This window comes from Parus major, chromosome 11 (genome assembly GCF_001522545.3).
Source record: "Parus major isolate Abel chromosome 11, Parus_major1.1, whole genome shotgun sequence".
Classification (NCBI taxonomy): domain Eukaryota; kingdom Metazoa; phylum Chordata; class Aves; order Passeriformes; family Paridae; genus Parus; species Parus major.
The window spans coordinates 15,808,550-15,834,716 of NC_031780.1; the positions used below are offsets into that span (position 1 = coordinate 15,808,550).

A 26,167-nucleotide genomic window follows, 5' to 3' on the forward strand; every position below is an offset into this window, starting at 1 on the left:
GGATAACTTGTGTGGAAGCATAAGTCCTAGTTTCTCTTTGTATAAAAATACACTTCCCTAAACACTTAGTAAAAGGTGTTTATATAATGTTTTGAATTTCTTAGACTGTGACATTCAAATTTTTATATCTACATTGTTCTGCAAAGCAGCACGCAGCACTTTTAATAACCTTGATTTACTCTGTAATAGTCAAATTAATTTTATATCCCACAGTGACCAAAATGGAAAATAAGACCTCACATCTTCCTCTTAAGCAGTTCCAAGTCAGTTCCCTAAAGTGACCGTAATACTAGAATAAAACATAGAGGCCAAGGATAATGCTATGCTCAACATTTTATTTATATTTTTGTGTAAACATAATTTGCTTTGTAGGCACAATATAACAAAAGCTCTAAAGCAACAAATACAATTAAACAGTGTTTCAGTACACTTCAATCAGGCTTAAGTTAAAGAAGCTTTCACAGTTCCTTTAAGGCAAATTGAGAAATAATTTGTTTCACTTGAAGAAACTATCCAATTGTCTCAGAGTTGATTAAACAACACTGTCAGTAGTAAGCACAACCCTTCATTTCTGCTACAGTAAGACTTGGTCAGTGACAAGCCTTGGCTTCACCAGTTTGAACAGCATGGCCTGCACCCCTGCCAGTGTGATACTACTGCTTGTGGTCTCCTGAAAGGTACTTCGGGCTTGTGGGCCAAATTCTGCTAGCACACATCCTGCTTCCAGAATGCCTGAAAAACTTCCATTCATTCCAGCAGCAGCCTCCCTCCATGCTATATTGATCCCAGTAAAACACAGAGCAGAGTTCAGCTTCCTGATGGTCACACTCAGCTGTGTTGCACTCAGGTACTTCCAGAAGCATTCCTTTGTACTCACTGCAATTACCTGATATTCTGCTGATCAGAAAATGGCCCTAAAATTGGTATGAATTAGGATGAAAAGTATTTTTTGCCTTGCTAACAAAACCAGAAAGAACTAGCCAAAATTATGTGATTGTTGTCCCTGTGGTGTCTGTGGCCATGACCAAGATCACCCATATTTGTCTTGCAGGGTAATTTAGAAGCAGAGCCCACCAGACTGTGGTTTAGAACAGAAGAATGGGTTTGCTATTCTGCTTGCCCTACTAATTTAAGGCCTTGAGAATGCCACTTACTGCCAGCTCGAAGGTCACCAGCAATATTGCTCACTTTGGCGTCAAATCAAAATTCCTAGTTATGTTAAGGTCTGTTGCAGGACAACATCATTACACTAGCTGCAAAACAAAATTGGGCATGTTTCCTACTGCTGTCAGCTGATGAGTCACGAAAACCTAATGGCCCTTCTTAAAAGTCCAACTGGCAAGCCCAATAAATGGAAAACTCTCACTGAATACTTATTTTCTCCTGTGGATAAAGTCCCTGTTTGAACCCGAAATGGCACTGCAAGCATAGGCAAGTCCAGCTGGAAAATGAACTCGACTATAATGAAATGAAAAATGAAGTTCTGGTTGGATCAACAGCTCAAAAGCTTTTTGGCATTTTTCTCCACAGTTATTTCTTGCTGTTATTTTTGAATTTGTTCAACCCAAGGGGAACTCCTTCAGAATGAACCATCTGCACAATTATCTGACAGCAACTTCATGAGTACAGTGTGAAGAGATGGACATTAATACTCAGGCAGCAAAACCATACAAACAGAAAAAACCTAATGAGAATCTTCTAAAACCACACATAAAAGTCATCCAGACCCAGAAGTCCTCTCACACTGAGAAAAGCTTGAGAAGCCCCCACTTTTCATGTTTATCAATTTTTACCTTCTATCATAACACGCTACTTGTAGATTTAGTTGAACAATTAGTCATGTCTGGGTAAATACTTCCTTTTGAAAAAAGGATATTAATTTGAAGCTGTAGGCAGTATACAAGGTCTCTGCCAGTCCTTCAGCATTTCTACTGTATGTGATCACAGTAATTTTAAAATAACTGTTTTAACAAGACAGTTGAGGACCTGAGTAGCTGCTGCTTGGATAGGTGAAGGACGTGGAAAAAATACTTTTTAATGTTTAGATATAGTTTCCACTAGTGGGAGGTAGATAAGACTAGCTGGTCTTTGAATACTTGATCCTGTAAATAATTATAAAGGTAACTGTACATATGGAGCAGAGCTTTTGATAGAACAATTCACCTAGATGGAAGTTATCCCTGTACATGATTTGTGGTAGGATTAAGGCCTAAACCTCATTTTTTACAGGGTTAACTTCTGCAAGAGTTCAGCTCCAGCCTGACAGTTGGCCACATATTAGCGATTTCAGACCAATAAACTCCGTCACCAATTTTTTTTCCACAACCTGATAAGTGATCCTTACCAATGCAATTTAAAAATGAAATTTAAAATTGGTTTGAATTTGACATGTAAGTCAATGTGTCCTTACCAGAAGATGCTGATCAAAGACTCTCAATTAATGATTTTGTGCACAATTTCAGATTCCATTGATTCTGGATAAGGTACTTTTGAAAATAAAGATAGGATTGCTTGTGAAATGATGAAGTATGACTGAGGAAAAGAAAACGTAATCTTTGTTGCAACTTTTATTTGTGGTTCATTAAAGGAAAACTATTTTAATACTGAAAATCCAGAAATATAAAATTATCCCTTCAGTAACTAGAATCTTTCAGACAGCAAGTGGGGATGTTTTTTTTACTGTTTCCAACTTGCAAAAAAAGCCCAAACCTCCCCAATAACTTTATGCAAGATGTTGGAATTTGCGTGAGAAAGATGCCCATCTAAAATTACACAGTAAGATAATAAGGCTTTCAGACAAGAACAGAAAAATCCATGGGACTCCTACAGGGAAACTGGGCATTACACAGAAATGTCGTAATACTGCACTGGATGAGAATGGCACTTGAGTTCAAAACAACAATGATCAACAGCTCATAGCTCAGCTGACTGCAAACAAATACAACACACACTGTACTACAGCATTTGTTCACTGATGCACAGAAGAGATTTCCCAGTCTTGTTCCCTTCTCCCTCACGACTCTTCCTGCCTCCGCCGCCTCTGGCTGCTACTGGATGAAGGGCATGCGCTCCTTGTTCTCGTTGTCCCCTTCGTGGTCCTCCTCCTCCTCTCCAGCCTCGCTCGTCTCCGTGCTGTCGTTGGCCATCTGCACCATGAAAGACCAAGGACATCAGAGCACCTTCCCCACCCTTTGATTCCTCCTTACTTCAGCTTCATTCATTTGATACAGTGACTTTGGAAATCCAAGAAGAAATGAAATATTAAATGAAAATAAACATTCTGTCTGTGCAAAGCCTCTGCTGGCTCCACACCACTTCCAGCTGAACCTGCAAGCTGCTCCCCCACGGCTCACAGCTCTATTTCCTAACAGAAAGCTGTTTGTAGGACAGCTGCACACGAGGACTCTGCTCCGTGCACTTGTAGTAAACCAGTAGTAAGGGTCTTGGACAGGAAACACAGCTGTGTAGGAAGTTTACAGAATGTGGGACCTCTTTCAGGAACAGGCTAATGGATGGCCCCATCTGAGACATGGTGTGAAAACCCAGGGGGCAATTTCCTTTCTTTTATATATTAAAAACCCAATGAAACTTTATATAGAGGAGTGGATATGTAGATGCTGGCAGGATACACCCATGACAAAGTGCAGATCCCAGATCATACAGGAGTGGGAAGAAACTGCATTTTCATATTTTACTGAAGATGCCTGCACAGGCAGCAGGCAATTGCAGGAATCTGTAGCTCAGAACAGCATTAAAAGAGTACACTGTGTTATTTTTTCACGTGGAAATATTTACAACAAGCTGTGTAAAGGTGCAGGACCCTCCAGCACTTCACCCTGTCAGTGTGACAGGTCTGTGGAGGCACAAGAGTCTGGCTCACTGGATGGGGGTAGTGTCTAACAGCACAGATTAGTGTGACTGGATTCTGTTTTACACCCACGTTACCTCTCTTAGGACACAAGAAGATTCATATATTAGGTTATAACTACTTCAAAAAAGTAAGTAAGCAAAACCAAGTGAAGCAAGGGACCCATTTACTTTTTAAAGAGAAATGCAATGATGCTCCATCCCTGTTTGATTATTAGCCTCTGCTGGAAATAAAAATCTCAAACACAACCCGATTTTAATGCAGAAAAACATTCCTGTGAAGTTACCCATATTTTTGAGTTAACACCCTTTCATGGAAGTGCATTGTTCCACATGTGAGGTCCTCATAGCCTTCCTTTTCCTTGCAGAGAGTTTCTCTGAGATCTGGGAGCAGTTTTAGAGTGAGTAAGAGCTTAACTGTAAGTCCAGATTCTTTTCTTTTCTTTTGAATGGGAAGTCTCTCAGGTCTGAAAGCAAACTTCATACATCAGTATTGATTTAAAGTCAGGTTTGCATTACCTTCTTTACTGCTCTTTCCTACACCATCAGTGAATGCTCAGGAGTGAGCCTGGTTTTCATTTACCACTGCTCTCTGAAAGGTCTCTGTACCATCCTAAGTGTTCCAAATCTAATGGACCAGAGCTCCATCACTACTATCTTCCTTCAGGCTATTTCTAGAAATTTTTTCATGTTCATACATGACAAAAACCTGTAAACTACATTCCTACCAAAAGTATGCTCTAATTTTAGTATGGGAATCAGAAAGCACTTTTATGTTTGCACACTGAAGCAATATTGATTGGGGGTTTTCCTGTTCAATCCACTTATTAATACAGGAATAGTTTAGTTTGAGAAAAGTCTATCTGTTTTCCATCACAAGGGCAATCAAAACAGTGGCAGTTTTACCCCAGTCCAACTCTTGCTGGCACATTTTTGGAGAAGCAGACAGTCATCCAGTATAGAGAAGTATATATAGAAGCAGTTCAGCATCCTGAACTGCTGACACTTCAGGAAGTGCATTTCACTCAGGTTAAATACAGAAATTATGGTTACTGGTAGTATTTGGGTGTTATGGATTTAGAAGAAATCAGTGTCAAAAAAAAACCATTACAAGGGACATGTGTCCAGAAGTCACTGCCAGGCTGTACTAAATGTCTGTAGTGCTTTGCACTCACCAGGGGAGTGGGCGCTTTCTCCACATCCAGAATGAGTTTTCCTATATTTCCTCGGTCATGGATTCTCTGCATGGCCTCCTTCACCTGAAAGAAAGATCACTACTGATAATTTTCAGTCACACTGTAGGAGAATCCTGAGTCCCTCCCGTCCAAAACCAGCAAAATGTTTAAGGCACGTTATGTGCAAGGTCACTCAAAAAGCTGCTTGAGAAAGGAATGAGAGTTAAACATTTTTTAGTGAATTTGTGAGGCCTGGCTTTTGCATTGTGTTTGGCAATATGAGATGTGAGTCCTGGGGACAGTTACATATATATATATATATATATATAAATAAATAAATAAATAATATATATATATATATATATATATAATCTCTATATCATATATATATATCCTATAGAGCATAACTCATCCCCAAGGTTAATGCAGAACCAAAGTGATGGATAGCTGAGGTGCAGGGAGAAGTACAGGCTCAGGGAGGTAATACTAAAAGGTTGTTCATTGCATTTTGCAGAATATTTATCAAGACATCCTACTTTCACTGAAAGTATGAAACATTTTTCTAATTGACCTTTGATATTTTTCAATTTCTTAGGGGTTACCACAGAGGAAATGCTGTGCCCAGGCTATGGATGGGATTGATGTAATACTGTGGGTCTTGCTGCCTAAGCAAACATTTTTTCCCCTTCTTTTCCTCACTTTTTTCCCACTTAAAAAAAAGTTAAATAACTGGTGTCCTACTAATATCACCAAGACCATCTGTTTAACAGCTGGCTGCAATTAGTGCATGTGAGAAAGGCACAAGAACCTCTTCTTACAAGTGCACTGGAGAGAAGCTTATTTTGATATATGAAGTTTCACAACTCAGGAGAGCTCATTGTTGATAAACTGAATTTGTGTGTGAGTGTATTGCATTGAATATTTAATGTGCAGCATACAGACCACTGTTGAGTCACTGGCACAGGGTACCCAGAGCAGCTGTGGCTGCCCCATCCCTGGCAGTGTCCAAAGGCAGGCTGGATGGGGTTTGGAGCACCCTGGGATAGTGGAAGGTGTCCCTGCACATGGCAGGGGGCTGGAATGAGATGAGCTTTAAGGTCTCTTCCAATCTATGGTTCTATAAATCACTAAAAATTGGAAGATGTCAAGAGTTTCCTCACTTTCACAGTGGGAAACTTCAGGAACTGAAAATGTGCCCATAAAGGCTGTTCCATATCCTAATCACACTGCTCTTTGCCAGCATAACAGGGCTGGTGGAGACAAAAATGAGTTTTATGTTAATAGGATTTAGCACCTGTGACATAGTTCTATTGAATATTTTAAGAATAATGGCATATACGTTTGAAAGAAAATGCTGAGTTGGGACCTGATGGGTCCCATGATACATTTAAAAGCTGGAATTTGGGTCCAGGTCCCCAAAATATTCCCTGAATGTCTAATACAGAAGGAGGTATGTGATTTTTAAAGATTATACAGCACTCAACTTCCAATTAAATTTAATGGATGCTGGGCACAGCACAAAATGTCTTTCCCATCTGTCGGCCTTACTTGGGAAGCTGACTGCAGTGAACTCAGTAATCCTGGAATTTTACAGAGGTGCTCCCTCAATTATTAAACACCAGACTTAAGAAAAATTCTATTAGAACAAAAGAAAAATTGCATTGCAAATGCAATAGCTTTCTAATTTAGAGCATTATTGTAAATTCACCTCAGAAAACACAATCTTAGGAATCCCACTGGATAGCAGGCTGACCTCTAAGCGTAGCCCACAAAATCACAATACCTTTTATGAAGCTACCTTAGAGCATCAACAACACTCAACTGTCCTGTCAGACTAGTTCTCCACTATGGATAACATTCCTTTAAAATGTCCAACCATGATGCTGGAGAAGCAGCAGCTATATAACTTTTTATGTCTGTTATTACCCAAATCAAGATTTAGGAGGTTACAGCACAGCATAAATAACAGAATTGGAAAAATCAGCAAACACACTTGCCTGTCCACTGAAATTTATAACCAGAACATCATGTGGAAAGCAGGACATGCAACATTTATTTTAATTTGTACCATATCATATTTAGCAAGGCAAATTTGAGAAAATGTGATTTCCCTGTTTTTTTTCCCATACACAATATAAAATTTAAGCCCCTGGAGAAAGGTTCAGGAATTGTTTCCAAGACACTTGTAAGTAACTTGCAAATGCAAACAGCAGGCAGAGGCAAGGGAACAATAAAACTTATAACAATAATAGTGGCCATGGAATCCAGATGGAGCTATTAAAATATATAAAAACATTGAAAAGAATTTGAAGAGCTGATACAACATCTGTGCCTTTTAGTGTTATTTGCAACTTACCTTCCCAGTCAGTCCAATCCTGTCCTAGTGCAATGCCATTCAGCACACGATGTCTGAGTTAAGAGACCATGAGCTGTTTTAGAAATGAGTAATTTTATGTTTATGGCTGCTAACAGTCCACTTGTTCAACCAAGACTGCAACTACTTGTTTCCCAAGGTGCCTATTAAAACCATTCCCTCTTCTCCTATAGGGGACAGAGAGCATTAAAAATCTTCTCTGCTGTGCGAGTATGGTTAAGTTGTTCTGCACAGACTATAGAGGAACTTTTAGTTTTTTCTATGCCTTTCACAGAGGGAGGAGCTTCTGTGAGTTGGTGTCCTTTCCTAATGAAGACAGTGCATTCCTCTGAACAGACCCAGACTTAATTGGTTGTACAGGGAGGCATGTAGAAGTTCTGGAATTTGCTGGAGGTTCCCCAAAGTGGTTGAAGTTTGAGTCAAAATAAACATCCCTTCCAGAAGAAAGAATCACAAGTTTCCCTCTTCTTACAGCATTCTATCCCTAAATCCCTTTTCACCAATTACTCCATATTGGTGGTTATTTGCATTTGTCAGCTCAAAGCCAAGTAAATGGATTTTATTTTTGTTTATGTGGATGTGATAATTGAAATTATTCTTACGCAGTATCATCATCAGAGGGCTCTTGGATTGGAAGCAGTGCAAAAGGGTGTTTACTGATACAAAGAGTTTCCACTGGAATAAAGGACAAAACTCTGTCGTCCTGTGTTTGCTTTCAGTATGGCTCAGCCCTGAGAGGGTCTGTGTCTGAACTAATGCCAAACTACAGATTTTAGCCTTGAGAACCCCCAGATTGACACAATTTCTATCAAATTCTGCAGTGGAATCTGAAACTCTGCACATTAGTGGACCACTGGTCTTGGCAGCAATGATACACTGAATTGATACGGTATCTCTCAAGAAAACCCCATTTGCAATTTCTCTTTACTTAATGATTTGCAAAGTTTTTGTTTCATTAAAAGCAAAAGTGAATCCTCTACAGTCATAAACTATTTTCCACTACTGAACATAGCACCTGTGTATGCAGTGGGAACATGGTATGATTTTATTGTAGTTATTCTGTCTTTAGTGAACTGATAGCAATTTTCCTTTAAAGTAAAATACAAACTTGCATAGAAAAAAGAGAATAATAATTATCTCAGTTTCTTCCTTCTACATAGTAAAGTATTAATAATAACAGATAGTGAAGCACTACTATAACAAGTAAGAAACCAGCCTTCAGGAATCACAATATATCCACAAATGACTTAGGGAAGTTTAATGAAGTCTGTCATCACTCCTGACTAATTTTCAATGCACTTCTCTTTGAGAAATGTAGGTTAAAAAAGCTCCAAATTAAGCATGTTATTATGTGTAACCACTCAGACCAGACAAAAAGGATTTTCCTATTGAAATTAAAAATAGCAGGCACTACACAGTTTTTACTCAAACAGTATCTGCAATGCTAAAACAATGAAAACCAAGGTGTATTCCAAACAGAACAACAAATACAACATGCTGGTATTGTTTCTGGATATTTGCAGCAATCTTCTAGTTACACTGCTTTTCCACAGCTTCTGTGTCAGGGCGTAAAAAGAGACCATTTAAAATCAACTAAATTTTTTTTTCCCCCTGAAATATATATTGTACTCCTGCCTCAATTCTCCTTTTTCCCCCTATGTTCTCCTCGGATTTTTCTTATTTTTTTTTAGTTTGTTTATGCTTTCCCCAGGTGGAATCAATAACTGGGACAGATTTCTTGTCTGGCATTTCATTTCAGGTCTCCACCTCTGCTGTCCTTTTCCTTTGGAAAAATTCCTGAATAGAGACACTTTCCTGGGGGCAACTCTGATCCTCTATAAAGAATACATGTCTGAAACAAACAATTATGCTCCAACTTTTGTATTACTATACTCAAGCCTCCACTTACTTACCCATTTTACCACCAAAGTAAATTGTTGGCTGCTTGCATTCAAAATCAAGAGCCAACAGTAATCTCAACTGATGTATTAATAAATTCTTGCTGACATTCAGTTGGCTCTGGAACTTCATTTTGCTGTTAGAACATAGCAAGAGCAGTCTACTCCTTTCTAAATACAGGGAAATTTAAATGGAAAATGTATTACTAATTATCTGTTGTACCATTTCACAGTGTGAAAGAGAAACACAGCCTACCTAAGAAATGGATGCTATTTTCAAGCCTTCAGATATTATTTTAAACATAATGATCCATTTCTGTATTTGGCTCTTACAAGGAACCGGTCTCAGGAGTAAAACAAAAGAGGCTGGGAAGCTGGATCATGAAACCCCACCCATAACACACTGGGGGCTTCAGGCCCACGTCAGTAATGTGGAGTTTAGGAGGGAGAAACAATGAAGGTGACACGCCATGGAAAAGCTTCCTAGTGGAAATGTCACAGCACAATGTTTTCATCATCCTACATGAAGCTCAATAATGTGATTAATTTTATTGATTTGGTTTTTTTTAGTGGAGTTCTACATTTACTTCAGGGAAAAAAAGCCAAACATTGAAAGGTGCTGGTGCAAGAGAAGAGTGGATACTCTTCAGCTGCATGAGGTTGGATGCAGTCTGTTGCACAAACTCCCATCCACAGGTTACAGTTCCATTTTTGCAGACAACTCCCTTACCCCCTCACTGTCACCAGGTCTATTGGATGGTGGCAGAGGACTTTGTCCTTTTTCTTCTTGGGGCCCTCTGATGACAGTATTTTTCCCTGAGGTATTTGAAAGGATTTCTACTTACAATAAAGGAATCCTTCACTCCCCTTTTTGATAAATCAGGCCATGGTATGAAAGGTTAAAGAATCTTATGACAAGATTACAAACTAAATCCAAACCAGGAGTGATACTAATTCAATTATCTCAGTGTAATCTGTAAAACTCCCCAGTAGTTCTAACACTGTATCATCGTGAGCTGTCAAAAAGGTTATCAGCACCCAAATGAAGGAAACATCCCTCAGCAACAGGTGGGCACAGTGAAGCAGAGCGTCACTTTAGGTTATGATCTACAACTGCAATTTTCCCTCTCATTAGTTCCACACCCTTAGGTTCAAGATCACTGTTTATTTTTATACATCATCTCCAAGAATCACCTTTCATCCTCTGCTTACACACTGAAATGTCCAGGCCTTTCAAGCGTGTCATGACTGCTCCCCTCTAGCCATGAAATAATCCCTTCATAAATTTTAAGCTGTGTTGCACACATCACCCCAAAGCCCTACTTTTCCAGCTACTCCCCCCTCTTTAATCCTTCAACTGATTCTTCAGACCAAAAGCAAAGACAAAAGGAGCAGTATTTACTCCCTGCATCTGGCCACCAACCTAAGTCACTTCTGCCCAGTATTACTTTTAAACATCCATGTGACTTTTTTTGTATTGTTTTCTTCCACGTTAGAGAGCGTCCAGCACAGACATCTCCAAAGCTGGTGCTCCAGTGGTTCTTTACAGCAGTTCCCCAGATGTCACTGCATGCCCCAAACCCACTTACACCATTCTCCTGCACTAAACTGGCTCATCCATTCACATCCTGGCTCAGGCAGCTTCTGAAGCCTGGGCTGTGTCTCCTTGAGGGGTGTATGACATGTCTGCAGAACCCCCACCTGCTCCTACTGCTGCCTGCTCATCACAGCTGCAGCACCCAGAAATAGCAACAGCACCTTTTAACCATCCAACGTCATCCAGACCATTCATAATTAAGTAAAAGAGGTGGAACAAAGCAGTTCACCACAGCAAAATTGCTTTGTCTTGAGGCTGGCTGGCTTCTCCAAAGAATATGGGGAGAAAGGAGGGAGCATCCTTTAGCCTGCTTAACCATCAGAAACAGAACTATATCTCTTATCAAAAGGTTTGTTTGGTCTTTGATTTGGTATTGTGCAAAACAGACCCAAAATCCACTTCACAGTCCCATTGTGAGGTTCTTCATGGGTCAGAATGGAAAGCACAGCACGACAGGTACTTCTGGAGAAGAATTTTGAATATCCTGTATATACAGACAGATTTCAGTCTGCTCTGCTGGTGTAATTTCCCTGACATCACCAGGTTGCACATGAATGAGGGAGAGCAGGTACTGGGAGGAGAAAAAAGTCTCATCTGATAAAGGAATACCAGTGTTCCATAGCCTTCAATCACTCAAACATATGTTCTGTAAATGAATATTATCATTCAGCCATGGGATTTACACAGATCAGCACTCTTTGACCACTCGTCCCAATCTAAGCATGAACTTTCCCTCAGGAGAACTCTGTGTTTTCCTTACGACAGCCCAGAGACCCTGCCCTGGTCCTCTCCGTGCAGCTAAACAAAGGAAAAATTTAGCTCATGTTTGACTGCAGGCTCTGTCTGCCAGGGCAGAGCTGTCTGCACGAGCATTGCTCACCAACAATTAATTCTTCTCTGAGATGCCTGCAACTGCATCATGCCTGCAAAATCACATGGACAGGGTCTCCATGGTGACAGTGCCATGCGCTGTGCAAACATCAGCTGGCTAGTCAAGGTTACTTTGGCAACCCAAGTGTCACAGGTAATGATCCAAATCTCCTTCACATTTATGAAAAAATAATCTGAATTAAAAACATGCCCATTTTTCATTCTAGGGCTGACTGTTTTGTTGCTGCTCATAACTGGCACTATTTCAATGAGCCCAGAGCTACCTCCATGAGTATTACATACAATAATATCAAGAATAATTATTTAAGCATTATTTCTAGACAGTAATGAAGAAAAAAGATGCATACTGCCGTAGATTCTAGCTGAGATCCCACATAATCAAAGCTTTAATACTATAGTTTTCATTAGTGCTACAGAGCAAGATAATTTTTATCAGGCTCACTGCTGTGTTCTATTACAAAGCTATGCTGTCTTTAAAATAGATTGTGAGCTGCATTCTAACTGCAGATGCTCTTCTCAGACCAGGAGAAGAGTTTTATTTCATGTTTTTGGTATATACAGCTTTTAAAACTAACACCACACTCACTACAAAGAAAAACCACATAGTCTGTCTTCTGGGTTATGTCTGTCTAGATGTAGTGTGTGGAAGGAAGGGAAGAAACTCAAGGAACCACGGATAGCAGTTCCTGAACTTGCTGGCAGCTCTGAGAGCATCTGTGGTGTCCTACTCCCTGCAGACCCTGCCAGGGTGTCAGGGCACAGGTGAATCTCCTCTGCAGGATTCACTGGGCTCAGTGAAGGGCCAGGACACACACGTGGCCAGCAGCCACTGGCTCCTCTGCTAAGGACAGTCCTTTTGCTCCCAAAAGAAACATCTGTCAACATCCAGACATCTTGTTCTGCTGGTGTATTTTCTCCTTGATAATCTTGAAATGTCTCTGTTGTGTTTATACAATGTGATGTTGGGGGTAATATTTCAGTGGGAAACGTGCTGTTTTTTTCCAAAGCTTTTTTGTTTTTATTTTTTTAAGTGAGTTTGCAATATTTCCTTTTATTAGGCCACCTTCTATACAAGCTTCTGTAGAAAACCTTTTTTCTTGCGTGATTAGTGACAATTATCCTACCAGACACACTTATTTGGACAAAACTATCCTTTGCTGTAAGGGATTATTTCCCTTGAGAGCAATGGAATAACCTGTATTCAGCACAGCACACTTCCCTGGGAATGATCTGCATTCGTGATAGGAATATTTCCCTTGCACTTCTGTGTAGCAGAATAGCCAGCAGAAAACTGCTTCTAGTGTTAAATTGCCTTATCTGCTGTGACAAAATCCTTCAATTACCCGTTTGTGTGGGAGCTGGGTACGTGAGAGGCTGGCAAACCCACATCTGCAACCGGCCTGGATTCTCCTGTCTCACCTACACCATTAATTCTGACGAGACCTCCCAGACTCTCTGTTCTGGAGGCTGAGGGTATTCAGCAGCTTGCATATGACAGATGGAAAAGCAGCATAATATTTACAGGATTTTGAATAGGCTCTATTCCTGCCTGTGGTGAATGCAGCCAGCTCTTAAGATGCAGAAATTGAGCACTGAGCATATGTAAGAAGACACATCAAACTCGGGGTATGCGGGGCCCAATTTTCATAAACGCCTATGTGGGCACGGAGAAAACATGGGTACAATCAAAATGTAAAAATTTAGTATCACTAGCCATGATTTTGAGCTGATTAGAGTATTTTTCCTACAGGAAAAACCTGGATCATGAAATCTGTTTCCATGTCATGTCACATCATGTTGTGTCCTGTCCTGCTAGAAGCCATCTGAAAGCAGAAATGATTTTATCCAACACCACTGTTTATGCCCTGTCACACTGAACTTTTGCACCGATGGTTTTGCCTGCACATGTGCAAACAGAAAATACTTTCTATATCCCTTTCATCCCTGCACTGCTATTTGCAGTTGCAAACAGCAGCAATGGCCTCTGCTCCCTTCAGCAAGGAGAGACCTTTTCTCAGGAGTACCTTTTAGCCTCTCTGTATGTTGCCATGGCAGCAAGACTAAAACCAGACCCAAGAAGAGAAAAATGTCAAAGGAATAAAAACTGATGCTACAGGCAAACTGAGAATCCTCCCTTGGCTGCTGAAGATACCTATTAAGTGATACATCTTCTGGATGGAGAGCTACAACTGCAGAGCTGTGCTGCTTTCTCTCCTTCCTTATTCCTACAAGCTCCTGCTGACGTCAATGAGTGTTTGTTTTGTCTCAGTAAAATTCAAAGAAAAAGAGATTTAAAGCCTTGTAATTACAGAATAACTGAGCCAAATCTTGCCAGCCTTTGCTTACAGAGTCAACAGGGATAAAGCAGAAAAAAAGGCAAAATCAACAACAAATTAAATATTTAGAAATACTAAAGAGCAGTTCCTAGATTATCAGTTTGGTGGAAGCTTTTCTACATGACAAAAGAGGAGAAGAGCCTGAAATTCGATCCATCAACACAGGGAATTCCAGCAGGTTGGGACAGCTCAGGGGCATTTAGTGCTGACAGCTAAAGACAAACTTTTGGTTGCAGCAAAGTGCTACAGAATGGACATTTCTGTGAGACTGCACTATCTCAGAACCTGCATATAGCAGAATGGACACTCATTTTGATTTAAACTGGCACATCTTTTCTCAGTATCACTTATTATTAAGATCAGCTTGAAGAAAATGATTTTTTTCCCTGCATTACTATAGGAAATGATAACCATATTCCTTTCAGAGTCAAGGGCTGTTTCTGTGGGGTAGAAATTTGGTGATGAAATCCCTGGAACCCATTTGAGCAGAGAAGACAAATCCTTTGAATCAGAATGAAGCCTAAGAGTCCTCCACTGGTATTTCTTTCAGAGCAGCAACAAAGCCAGAACTCCTACTCTATTCCTCTGAGCCACTGGCTCCCAGGGACTGTCTGAACCTTTGAAATTAATGGTAGAAGTTACAAAAGCATGGTCCCAATGCTAGGAAAATGGTTTTGAAACATCAAAGCCACAAGCAGAATAGCTCAGAACTGGTTCTCTTCATGGTACCTTTCTGAGCATTAATGCATCTTGTAGTAAATTGCAGGCAGGTGTGCACACAGGGATGCCCCAGACACCCCTGAAGCTGGGGGGACCCAGAGGTGCTGGTCTGCAGCAGCAGCTCTCATGGGGAGGAAAATTCCTTTAGCTGCAAATGAATTTTGGCAGCCACAGGGAAAAGAGACCCTCTGGACTCTCTGTTAGGGTGCAGCAGTCTGCTGCCTAAACTCAATTAATATATGATGTTCAGTTTGCTGTATTCATCACAATATATATGATGTTCAGTTTGCTGTATTCATCACAATCTGTTATAACAAATTATGGCAGGAAATAAACTTTATTACATTCATCACTATGCAGTTTAAAAAAAAAGACATGCTGTTATTGACTATCAAAGCTCCATACTATCAGTTTTTAAACTCTTCCCTCAGCAATGTTCCCTGTGATCTCTTCAAAAATCATCTGGAGAAAAACCACACCAACCCACAAGATGATCTTATTTGTTCTCTTGCCCTCAGCTCCAGTAGTTATGAGTGTCATTAAACCCTCCTGTGCTCCTCCACCCTCAGAACATGAACACCTAATCCCAAACCCTCTGCTTTTTGTAGTGCTGTTGCTGGCTTTTGAATGACAGTGCCAGCTCTGTGGAAGGGCAGCTGATCTCTGAACAGCCTTGCAGCAGCAATCCCGTGAGGTTACTTCCCTGTGGGAATCCAACAGACCCCTCTCCACACATGTGAAACATCATCCAGCCTTTCTGGAGCTCCACAGCAATATTGCTGTGTGCCAGCACAGGTCAGGGGGCCCTTCTGACCACAGCTTTAGTGCTCAGGCTACTACAACTTTCAGTGTTCGGGGGTCAAATAATGTAAGAAATGCTGCAGAACTCAGAGTGACTATTCCATGTGCTACTTCTTTTATTCTGTCTCTCAAACCAGCAGTCCTTGTCCTCTCAGAAGCTGCAGAGTGGTGAGGATGAAACCCTGAGGTTCTGAACTCCTGTGGTGCAGATCTACACATGCCCTTAGGGCTTGTGTCTGTAAGCACAAGATAATTTGTACTATAAATTCCTTGCTTCTATGGTGTAAAAAAAGGTACTTCTTTTTAGTTTTATGTTTAGACCAAAAGCCCTTCCAAGCCCCTTCTAGGTACAACAAAACCAAAACTCCACAGGTGATTACCTTCTTTCTGCCTCCCAAACTTTCATCAGCATCTCTTTACTCAAATTCTGTCTGTTCACAACAAAGGAGTTTATTTTATATAGAGGAGCATGGGTACCCTATGGGGGAGTTGTGGGTACCTCACTAGAGAAGATTTGCTTTCTTTTAGGAAGATGCAAAACTACAGAAAACTTTCCACAAGGAATGTCCTTTTATATCTCCTATTATTTTACCAGCACTCCATGCTGATGGTTTGTGTAAGTTCCACCTGATTTGTGTCAGGCTTGTTCCAGTTCTTTGATTCACCAGAACCAGTATCCAGTAACTGGATCTTCACAAACACCTCATTTCTACAGTCTATCAGAGGTTTTTCAGTCTCTTACCAGCACCAACCATTTTTTCTGGCATTTCTCACCAACACTTTTGAAGCCACAATTCAAGCACCACAACCTGCATGAGAGTAGTTTCCCTTTTCCTCCCTTAAACTTCCCTTACTTTCTTCTACGTGACCCATGAAAACCTGTCCTTGTCCTGCACCTTTCCCAAATGGCAGGTGAATTTTTTTGGAAGTCAGACACAAAACCTATGACCAATGTGGCTTCTGCCCCTGTAACCTTGTGTTTTACTTTCTAAATGATTCAAATGAGTCAAGTATTTTCCTCCCAAAGGCTTTCTATTACATATTCCTCAGACTTGTCCTTATGATCTATTTTGAGCTACTTATTTCACAATATGGGATATTAAAATAATTTACAAAATACTTAGAAAATCCTATATTACTTATCTACTTATTCCAAAGAATCCTAAGTCTTCCTTTATTACTACTAAGGAGCAGAAATTGTGCTTTATTCCAGATCACTATTCCTAAACCATGGGAACTAAACTTAGTGATTACAAAATACAGTAAACATTCAGGCTTCCAGATGGTAATCAGTAAAGTCTTGACACTCTAATTTCTAAAGTCTGAGAAGCTTCATGTAAAGATCCACCTACTGGGATAGGATTAGCAGAACACATTAATGTTGTGACTTTGAAAAATATCTCCATGTTATTTTGTAACAATGGATTATCTTCAGTGGAATCCATCCCAAATCAATTAGTAAACTAATTATGTAAATTCTTGAAACTCATCAAGGTAAATACCAAAGGTCCCTAATGATACAAATAAGAAAATACTTCTCTTTTGATTTCCTTGTGTAATTTTTTTTTTGTTTCAGAAAGTAGTGCCATGAGGATTGCAAACCTAATTATTTTTAAGTTATCACAGTATCTTTTGATCATTCAAGAATCTCTCCAAGTTAGATCTTACCATTTGGTGCCACTCTGTAGCTTCATTAAAGCTAAAAAAACCAAACCCCTCTGTTATACTAAACTGTAATGCAGTTGTTATGATAGAGAGTATGATTCATGGTTATCCTCAGTTTGAGCTGCATCACTTTAAAGAAAGATTGAAATAATTCATCCAGGCAAGATGAAAGGTATTTGAATTTATCTTGTTTGCTGGTTGACAGTTTTACAATATATATTGCAGTCCTATTTGCTTTATTACTTAATATTTCTCCTGGCAGTGTTAAAAAATGTCTCCTTCTAAGTCTACATTAAAGACCTTCCTGTTAGCATTGTACCAGTGTGATTGCTATAAAATTGATTTAGTTTACAAGAAGTTTAATGCTGGTGTGTGAGCACTGATTCAGCTCAGCATTCCCTTCTATTGACCCAGCTCAGACTGCAATAATTGGTAGCACAGAGCTGAAGCACAAGTGACAGAACATCCCTGCTGCAGCCCAGGCAGCTCCTATCCTAATCTAATCTAATCCACTCTATTCTATTCTAATTCTAATCAATTCTATTCAATTTGCATGTATAGATGTATTCCAACCCCCAAGGGCTTGTGCATGATCCACAGCAATGCAGGGATATAGGCAAGAACCTCAGCAGGTGTCACATTTTGCTAGCTGGAGGCCAAGGCAGCTTTAACTGAGAATTATGCTGGGTGCTCCCTTTAGATTGAAGGGAAAGATACTTCTGCTAAAGAACTCAAAAGGTTATGCCCTTCTTGCTCAGGAAAGTTTAGGATCTTTTAAGATATTTTATCCAGGACATAATCACAGCATATAATAGAAAAAGCCCTCAGGTTCTTCTCAACGTTTTGGATATTTGGTGGTGGTCAGGAATTCACTTTTACACAGCCTTTATTCTAATCTGAATTCACTTAAATAAAGATTTGGAGCTGCCTGTGATGTGTGAGGCTTCACTCCCTACAGGTATGGTCTAATATTTTCATAGGTGTAACACCACCTTCAAAGCCTGAGCTTTGGTACTCAAAGTACCAGTTTCTGTACAATCTGGAAAATCAGTGCTCATTTGAAACTCTTAAATTTCATTGCTTCCTTTTAGTACTGTTTTCTCAAAGTCAGTGCTTATAACGAAGTGTTTTTCCCTAAAAATACGTTTGTGTTTAATCATTCCCAACTGGTTAATATATATTTAATATAACTGGTTAATATATATTTAGGAGTCTTTCACTATGGACCATGTATCTGCTTTGGTGCCTTGGTGTAAATTTAAGTCATTATTGTAATGAGCAATAATATTATTACTAAACTGCAATACCACACAGAACTCTCAATTATCACATTAAATTTAGATTATATTATGCTAAGAAATATCTTTATGCCCCAGAGTAATTTTGCTTTTAAAACTTGTCCGTGTTTAAAATGATTTAAAAGAATATATGAGCCATTTTCATTAGGTGAGAACAATTATCTTGATTAACAATTGTTATGCACTAAAACGAACTCTTATTTTGGTAGTTTTGATTTTTGATGTCTGTTTTTGGATCTTAGCAAAGTTGTGTGAAATAGATCACAAAACCTATGTTTTCTTTGCAATAAAGGCAATTTAGTAACCTAATCAGACCACCAGTACTAAAGAAAAAATAAATTAAAACAAGCCTGGAGAATAATTTTGTGCTACTGCTCAAGAGATTTCCAAAATTTCTACCAGTATGCCAAAACTAGTCATCAACATGATCAGCTGCTGAGAGACAAAACTGGGTTTGCTGATGGAACTCATAATTTACCTTTTCATTGGCCATTGTTACACAGATACAGCCATAAGCAGATCCCAGGAGACAAGCTAGAATGCTCACCTTAGAAAGGCATTTCTAAAACCAAAAAGGCACATTAAATTTAATTTACTGTACCAGAGTTCAGTATCTATTAACAGCTAAACATCCTCCTACTGTAGCTAAAAGCTTATGCCAATATTCTCTCTTTACAGGCCAAGCACCCAAAATTCCCCAAAGCAGAAAAATGTGAGCTAGAATTTACAGCAGAAAAAGGCACAGCATCTACTGATGTTTCCCAGGACAGTAATGCAGCAGTGTAGGAAAACAGCCCTTTTCCTCCTGCTCTGTTCACCTTTCTGCTTCATGGTACTCAACAGAAATGGCCTCAGACATGATGCTGCCAATACAGAATCATTTAGACAAAATGGACCCATCAAATTTAAATATATATAGAGATATTGTCATTATTCTTATCTCCCACTCCCCTTTTGATTCTTTTCAGTGACTTCTTAAGTGGATTTCCAAGCATTCATTGATTAATGAAGCAATAGACTTAGAGATTACAGCCAGAAAAACAAAATAATTAGCCTATTTTTTTTTCCAAATCAGGAGGCCAAAATCTCATCCAAAAGCATCAGTCTGAAAATGGAAATATTTAAAAGGCAGGAGGAATCCAAATTATTTGTATCCACTGTTATGCCAGACATATAATGATGACACCTCTCAACTCTCTCAACATCACCAAGTATCATCATTTCTATCTCTATTTATTTTTTTTTAATCCTTAGCATCTGTGAAAATAGGTCTTTCTTTAATTTGAATGCAGACCAAAATAAGTTTTTCAGATAACGTAAACAATCAGGAGGAATTGTTGACACAAAGCTCAGATTTCTGGTTGGTGGTATCCTGAGAGAAAAGCTGAATTTCTCACTTTAGCAGTCCCTGCCAGCCTAACTTTACTGATCAAGAGCTTTCTTCCCAAAACACCCAACTAATTAACTAAGAAGTGTGAGTGGAATTTTTTGACCGAGGGAAATCCAAGGTTGTGTTCACAGGCTCTGTGGCTGAAACTACACCCATTAACAGAGCCCAGCACAAGAGTGAAACAGCATCTAAATGTGGCTTTGAAAACTTGGTTTCTAATATTTTCCCTCTGCTATTTGTTAGAGAGTCTCACTCACAGCACCCAGTAATTATTTCTAAGTGACAGAAAACACTCATTGTTCCAACCCTTAAGAATTCCTTGCCAATTAATGGTACTACCAACTCTGTGCAACAGGAGACACACTAAACTTCCTCTTGGAATTAATTTAAAACTCTTTCTGCTGGTGGATGCAAAAATGAGTTGGCATATATTTCATCCACATGCAAGACTGGAAGAAGATAGGCAGATATTTCCTTGCATCACCAGGTAGAAATAAAAAGGAATGGACTGAAGCATGCTTTGATCAAGGGTATATAAACACGTAGCTTTTATTCTCTGATACTTCAGGAAGAGTGTGGAAATTGTTTTTGAATAGGGAAATGATCCCATGACACCCTGTTTTACTGTTTCTTGAGGAGTGCTTACATTTCATGACACAGACAGCAAAAAAGAAGTGTAAAACAACTGTGTTAGAGCCAAATATACAAAATAAAAGACAAAAGAAATACACTCTATCTTCTGGGGCTATGCACACATGTTGGTGTCCTGATGCCCACAGTAAAGCTTTCCCTAACCAGGTCTCTGTTTATTTCCTTGCAGGGGAGCAGCATCATCAGATCAGCTCAATACATAAGGAATGTGTGCCAATTTATTACTTAGAAGCCAGCTAATACATTTCATAAGGCAGACTACTCCTGTAATACTGCTACTTCACAGTAATTAATCAGCAGCTTGCTCAATATAACAGCTTTGTCCTTATTTTTCTAATAAATGGCAAAGCAGCTCTCCCCATATAGCCTCCTGTTGCTAATTTAATTAACTGCAAGCATGTGACTAGTTTATCTTTAATAGTGCACACTTTTCCTTCAGAGGAATCCATCAATGCTTCCTATATTATTTTCCTGCCTAATTCCCCCTGCCCTTGCACTATCCATCAGGAACCAAATGCACTTTTTATTCCCCTTTCCCTGCAGTTCCAGAAGCTGTTATGGCACACAAGAGCAATCAGAAGTGACAGCCTGGCCTGCCCCAGAAACACGACCATGACTCACCACTGCACTCTCAACCTCCAGCATCTCATGCCTTCTACCAAGTATTTTCTGCCTGTGCATCTCCATAACTAATTAATTCTTAGCAGAGTGCTAACTAAGTAGATCAGGAAAGCGCTGTAGCTGCAGGCTGTATTTATGTTAATGAAGAGGTTTAGTCTCAGGCTGGGCAGCTTCTGACCTTTGCAACAGCAACATCTGAACACAGAATCAATGCTCTTCAGAAATAACACCAAAATACATTTCCGTGTTTGCCACTTCATTCCTAAACAAGAAAACCCCATTCCCCTGGGAGGAAAGAGTTCACTGAGCCTTGGTAGAACTCACACCTCGGTGACATCTGAGCCCTCATTGCTCTGTCAGACACAAAAGGCTCCTGGAGATGCTGAGACACAGCCCAGGGCTGTGAGAGGCCAGAACTGGCAATTAGAGATTCTCAGGTTAATCCATGATCTTTCCACTACTGTGCTGCATGGCACCAGGCAGGTAATGACACCCACCATCTCTCTTGTTATTCATCTGCCAAATGGGTATTATAGCACAGATATTCTCACTGTGCATAAAGGAACATTCGGAAAACTCTAGATGGTTTAAATACAGGTATTTAAGTGGCAGGCTAGATAAAACAAGATAAATTTCAGAGGCTGTAAAAAAATTCTAGAAAGCACAGAGCTGAAGTAAGTTACTTGTCTAATTTAATTCCCTTCATGTAGCTTGAATTGCATACAGTGTTTATGAATAATATGTAGCAATTGAAAAGAATTGACTTCTGCTTACATACTTAACAAGCAAAGTCTGAGTTTCCTAAAACAGTTCATTTACCCTATCAGATTTTGTGGTAATCACGGTTACTGTGATGTATCTGAGGCCTTATTACAGAGCCACCATGCCTCTATCAAAGTCTTGCCTTGTTTCTATCCCAGGCTTTTAATAAAATCATAACCATTGCCATCAGCAGTGTGTGAATATAAAAAGACTACTGGGTTATGCCATCACTTCCTGACAGTGCTGGGAAGGGTAGAATGAATTATGAAGTTACGTGAAGTCCTGCTAAACAACGTTAAATGTGTAAGAAAAGCAAATGAAATTTTATAGGCTCTTGGTAGGAACTTAATAATTCACCCAAGAGCAGCAAAGATCCCACTTTCAGTCAGGTATATAAAATGTTTTAGAGGGAAAACAAAATTACAATACCTTATTAATCTCCAGTACTTTTAAGATATATCTCATTCATCTAAGCATACACCACCAAAATTATTTGGAGTTTTAATTAATATTAATTTCAGATATGTATCTTGGGAAAAAAAAAAATCTTTGCCAAGCCTTAATTAAAGATAACTTTATTCATGGCCCAGTTTTCATTTCCTTTAGAACTTGTGTTCATGATGTTTAATGATAGTGAGGTAAAATTCAGGTGGAATAGCTTTCCCTTTAGCCTGGAGAAGAGGAAGCTCCAGGGGGAGCTCAGAGCCCCTTCCAGAGCCTAAAGGGGCTCCAGGAGAGCTGGAGAGGGGCTTGGGACAAGGGCTGCAGGGCCAGGAGGCAGGGAATGGCTGCCAGTGGCAGAGGGCAGGGCTGGATGGGATCTTGGGCAGGGATTGTTCCCTGGCAGGGTGGGCAGGCCCTGGCACAGGGTGCCCAGAGCAGCTGGGGCTGCCCCTGGATCCCTGGCAGTGCCCAAGGCCAGCTTGGACATTGGGGCTGGGAGCACCTGGGACACTGGGAGCTGGCTCTGCCATGGCTGGGGTGGGAATGGATGGGCTTTAAGGTCTCATTCAACTCAAACCTTTTCATGAGTCTGTGGTTCCCCACATTTGAAAGATACTTTGTGCATAATTTGTCAACGCAGAATTAAGTTGCCCTGAATTACTCAAGTTTTGTTTCTCAGTCTGCTTTCCCCACATCCTTATTTTCATGCCTGTTACATCAGGAAGACACAGCTCCTTGCATTTTTGTATGCTTTGGTATCTGCACAAAGATTGCATTAAGCGTGTGTTAGGTTGTGTGTATACAGGGAAACAATGGTGATGACCAGATAAAGCATTTAAATTGACTCTGAACTGCACATTTTTATTTCATACAGTCAGAGGAACAGAATCCCCACACAGGAAGAACAAAGAGAGTTCCAAGGCAGTATCAGAGGACAGGATATCTGCAGAGTTAACACCTATCCATCAGGAAAGCTGTTCATGAACAACTGCAAAGAAGTTGTTCTGTCAAAGGAATACTCAGAGTCTGCTCTGTAGTGCTGGAGGAGCAATCACAGCACAGACACACTGACAAGCTCGTGGGAGGTTTCACAGAATGAGCTGCAGTTCCCTCTTTTGACACCATATGACTGCAAAGTAAATTGTTTTATGCTTATGAAAAAATGACTCTTTTCTGTACTTCAGGGTGGGTTATTACTTTGGTTTTAAACCTACTTCCACTTTTGTCCTGCTACTCTGTTGTTTTGCATAGAATAGAAGAATAAACACTGTAGAAGTCCTTGACTTCAAAAAAGGCATAATTTGTTCTGCTGGAGAATGTTTTCATCAAGCAGGAAAGACAAAAAACCTGCACACATTACTATGACATTGTAACTACTTAAAAAATAATAATAAAAAAGTAGACCTGGGATGGTATTTAGTATTCCTAACAAGATACCAGCCCAATCTGGTATTATTAGATTGCCCTCTTTCTACATTAAAAGTAACTAATGGGTCAATTTTCTCTAGGTCTCACTATAGTGATACATGACAGGCTTTTTGCCCTGAAGCCAAGATCACAGAAATGCATAAAGAGCTTTTGATGAAATTAAAGTCTCTCCTTTAGGGGATCCACTGTTATTATTTTGCTATCATGAGTTTGAGATTTCCCATCCCCCTGCCTCTCAAATAATGATATTGCTAATATTTAAAAGCCTGCAATGAGATGGTAATTTATAGGAGAGGATGAGATCAGTAGAAAAACACAGGTTTATTCTACTTGAATCCTTTGAAGCCAGTGAGAAGTACTAAAAACATATTGTGATTGCTTTGCCTTCCCCAAAACATGCAATAAATTCTTTATGGAAAGTTTCCTTTCATCCAGTTCTTGTCCCTGGACTGGAACTCAGTAAGGCTGTAATCCTAAAGCAGGGTTCCTACTCTTTTCCTTTGCATGCTAAAAACACTGATAGCCAATGCAGAGAACAAAGAGTGTGAGAACAGCAACACATGACAAAATGTGCCTTTTACTGGGATTTTTTGTATCAGCAGGTACTCTATAATGTCACTGTAATGTGATCAGTTTCACTGCATTCCTTTAGCTTCAAGTTCTTAAACACACCTTGGCTTTCCTTAGCAAATGACCAGAGAAAAGCTCTGGCTTCAAGACCAGGAAATCTCACTTAAATAATAACTTTATTTACAGCCAGACCTCTTGATACAGTAATTTCCTTTAAAAGGCACATTTTTCTCATATGTTGCTGTTCTCACATATATCTGCTCTCTGCATTATCTACTAGTGTTACAAGCACACAAAGGATAAATAATACAAACCTTACCTTAAGATCTCTCATAGCTATTCAGTCAAAAAACTCCCAGTGACTCAGTGCAGTGCTCATTGCAAACTAAATTAAGGTGCAGGGCTCTTTCCAGTTAAAAATATTCTATGTACTGACCACAAGGCACTGTCACTAGAGCTCTCTGATAGTCATATCATGACCTGTAATATTTAGTGCCTTGAATCCACTGATTTTGATCACAGCTGAGTGCCATGGTGTACTCCTGGGTCTGGGCTGGGGTTTTTGCATGACTGTTCACTAAGTGAGGCGTTGCTAAAGGCATTATTGCATTATCACTACAAACCAATGCACATGGTGACTTCAGGGCTCACTTTGTACCAGGCAGTTCTTACTGCATTATCACATTACCCTCTTTCTTTTTAAGGGTAAGTAACAACTCTATTGCACAGGTTTCAGTAACTCACCCCTCTTACTGACCCCTAAGGCACTCAGAGCCTTTGATACCATTATTGCTACAAAGCAGGGCACTGCTTTAAATCATTTGAGAGAGAGGAACGCAATGAATCCTTTGGTACATGACACAGACCTGTGGTCAGGACATTTCTCCATAATCTCACTCATCAGCCACATGGATCAAAATGCCCAAGTCTGAAAACTTTCTGACCTCTGAGAGTCCCTTTTGAAACAAGCACTTTCAGGTAAAGGGTAAGGTGCCCCAGATATTTTGATGACTCTGACCATGACTGGCAGTTCCTGTGCAAGAATTTGTGAGGTTTTTTACACACACTCTGCTAACTTTAACTGCTGTAAATCACCAAAGATGGCACAAGTAACTTCTGTGTCAATTCTACCATCAACACACATTTTCTTTTGCAGCTATAAAGAGATGAAAACCACAGAATTTTAATATAAAAATGTGTGTTTTTATTCAACCAGTAGATATTTTTGAGCACTGTCAGTTTTCATCCTGCTTACTAATTGACTGCTGTGTAAAGCCAAATACTCAGAGACCCTCAGGAGAATGCTAATGCATAAATGCACAGTAAAAATTAATCAGAATGAAGATGAGTGGTAAATAGTTACTAACCAAGGAACAGCTAAAAAGCTCAAAAAATATTCACTGAATACAAATTCTGTTTTAAACTCTGCTATTTGTAATGAAATGCAATCCTATCAGACAATCAGCTTTTTACTACAGAGAAGCATTTTAAGCATGTGCCATCTACAAATCATCTCATCTTTTAAACACTTGAATGCATAAACAAATAGTTGCAAAGCAGCAAGATATCTCACCAGCAGCTAATTTATTGTATGACTTCATTCATCTCATGGTGAGTAATTCCCAAGTTATATTTCCATTTTAAAGTATCTGTGGATATTGTTACTGTCTCTTTTAGTT

At 39.6% G+C, this 26,167-nt stretch overlaps 1 protein-coding gene across 1 annotated transcript in view; it reads right to left on the reverse strand.

The window, feature by feature from the left end:
• Positions 1 to 315: 315 nt before the first annotated feature.
• Positions 316 to 26,167, reverse strand: part of VAT1L (vesicle amine transport 1 like) — a 54,144-nt gene continuing 28,292 nt past the window's right edge. Inside the window, exons 8-9 of the mRNA XM_015640344.1 lie at positions 5,043 to 5,126; positions 316 to 3,146 (exon numbers count right to left, since the gene is read on the reverse strand). Of these exons, the coding sequence (XP_015495830.1) occupies positions 3,048 to 3,146; positions 5,043 to 5,126 (183 nt within the window). The 3' untranslated portion in view covers positions 316 to 3,047. The remainder of the gene's footprint in view (positions 3,147 to 5,042; positions 5,127 to 26,167) is intronic.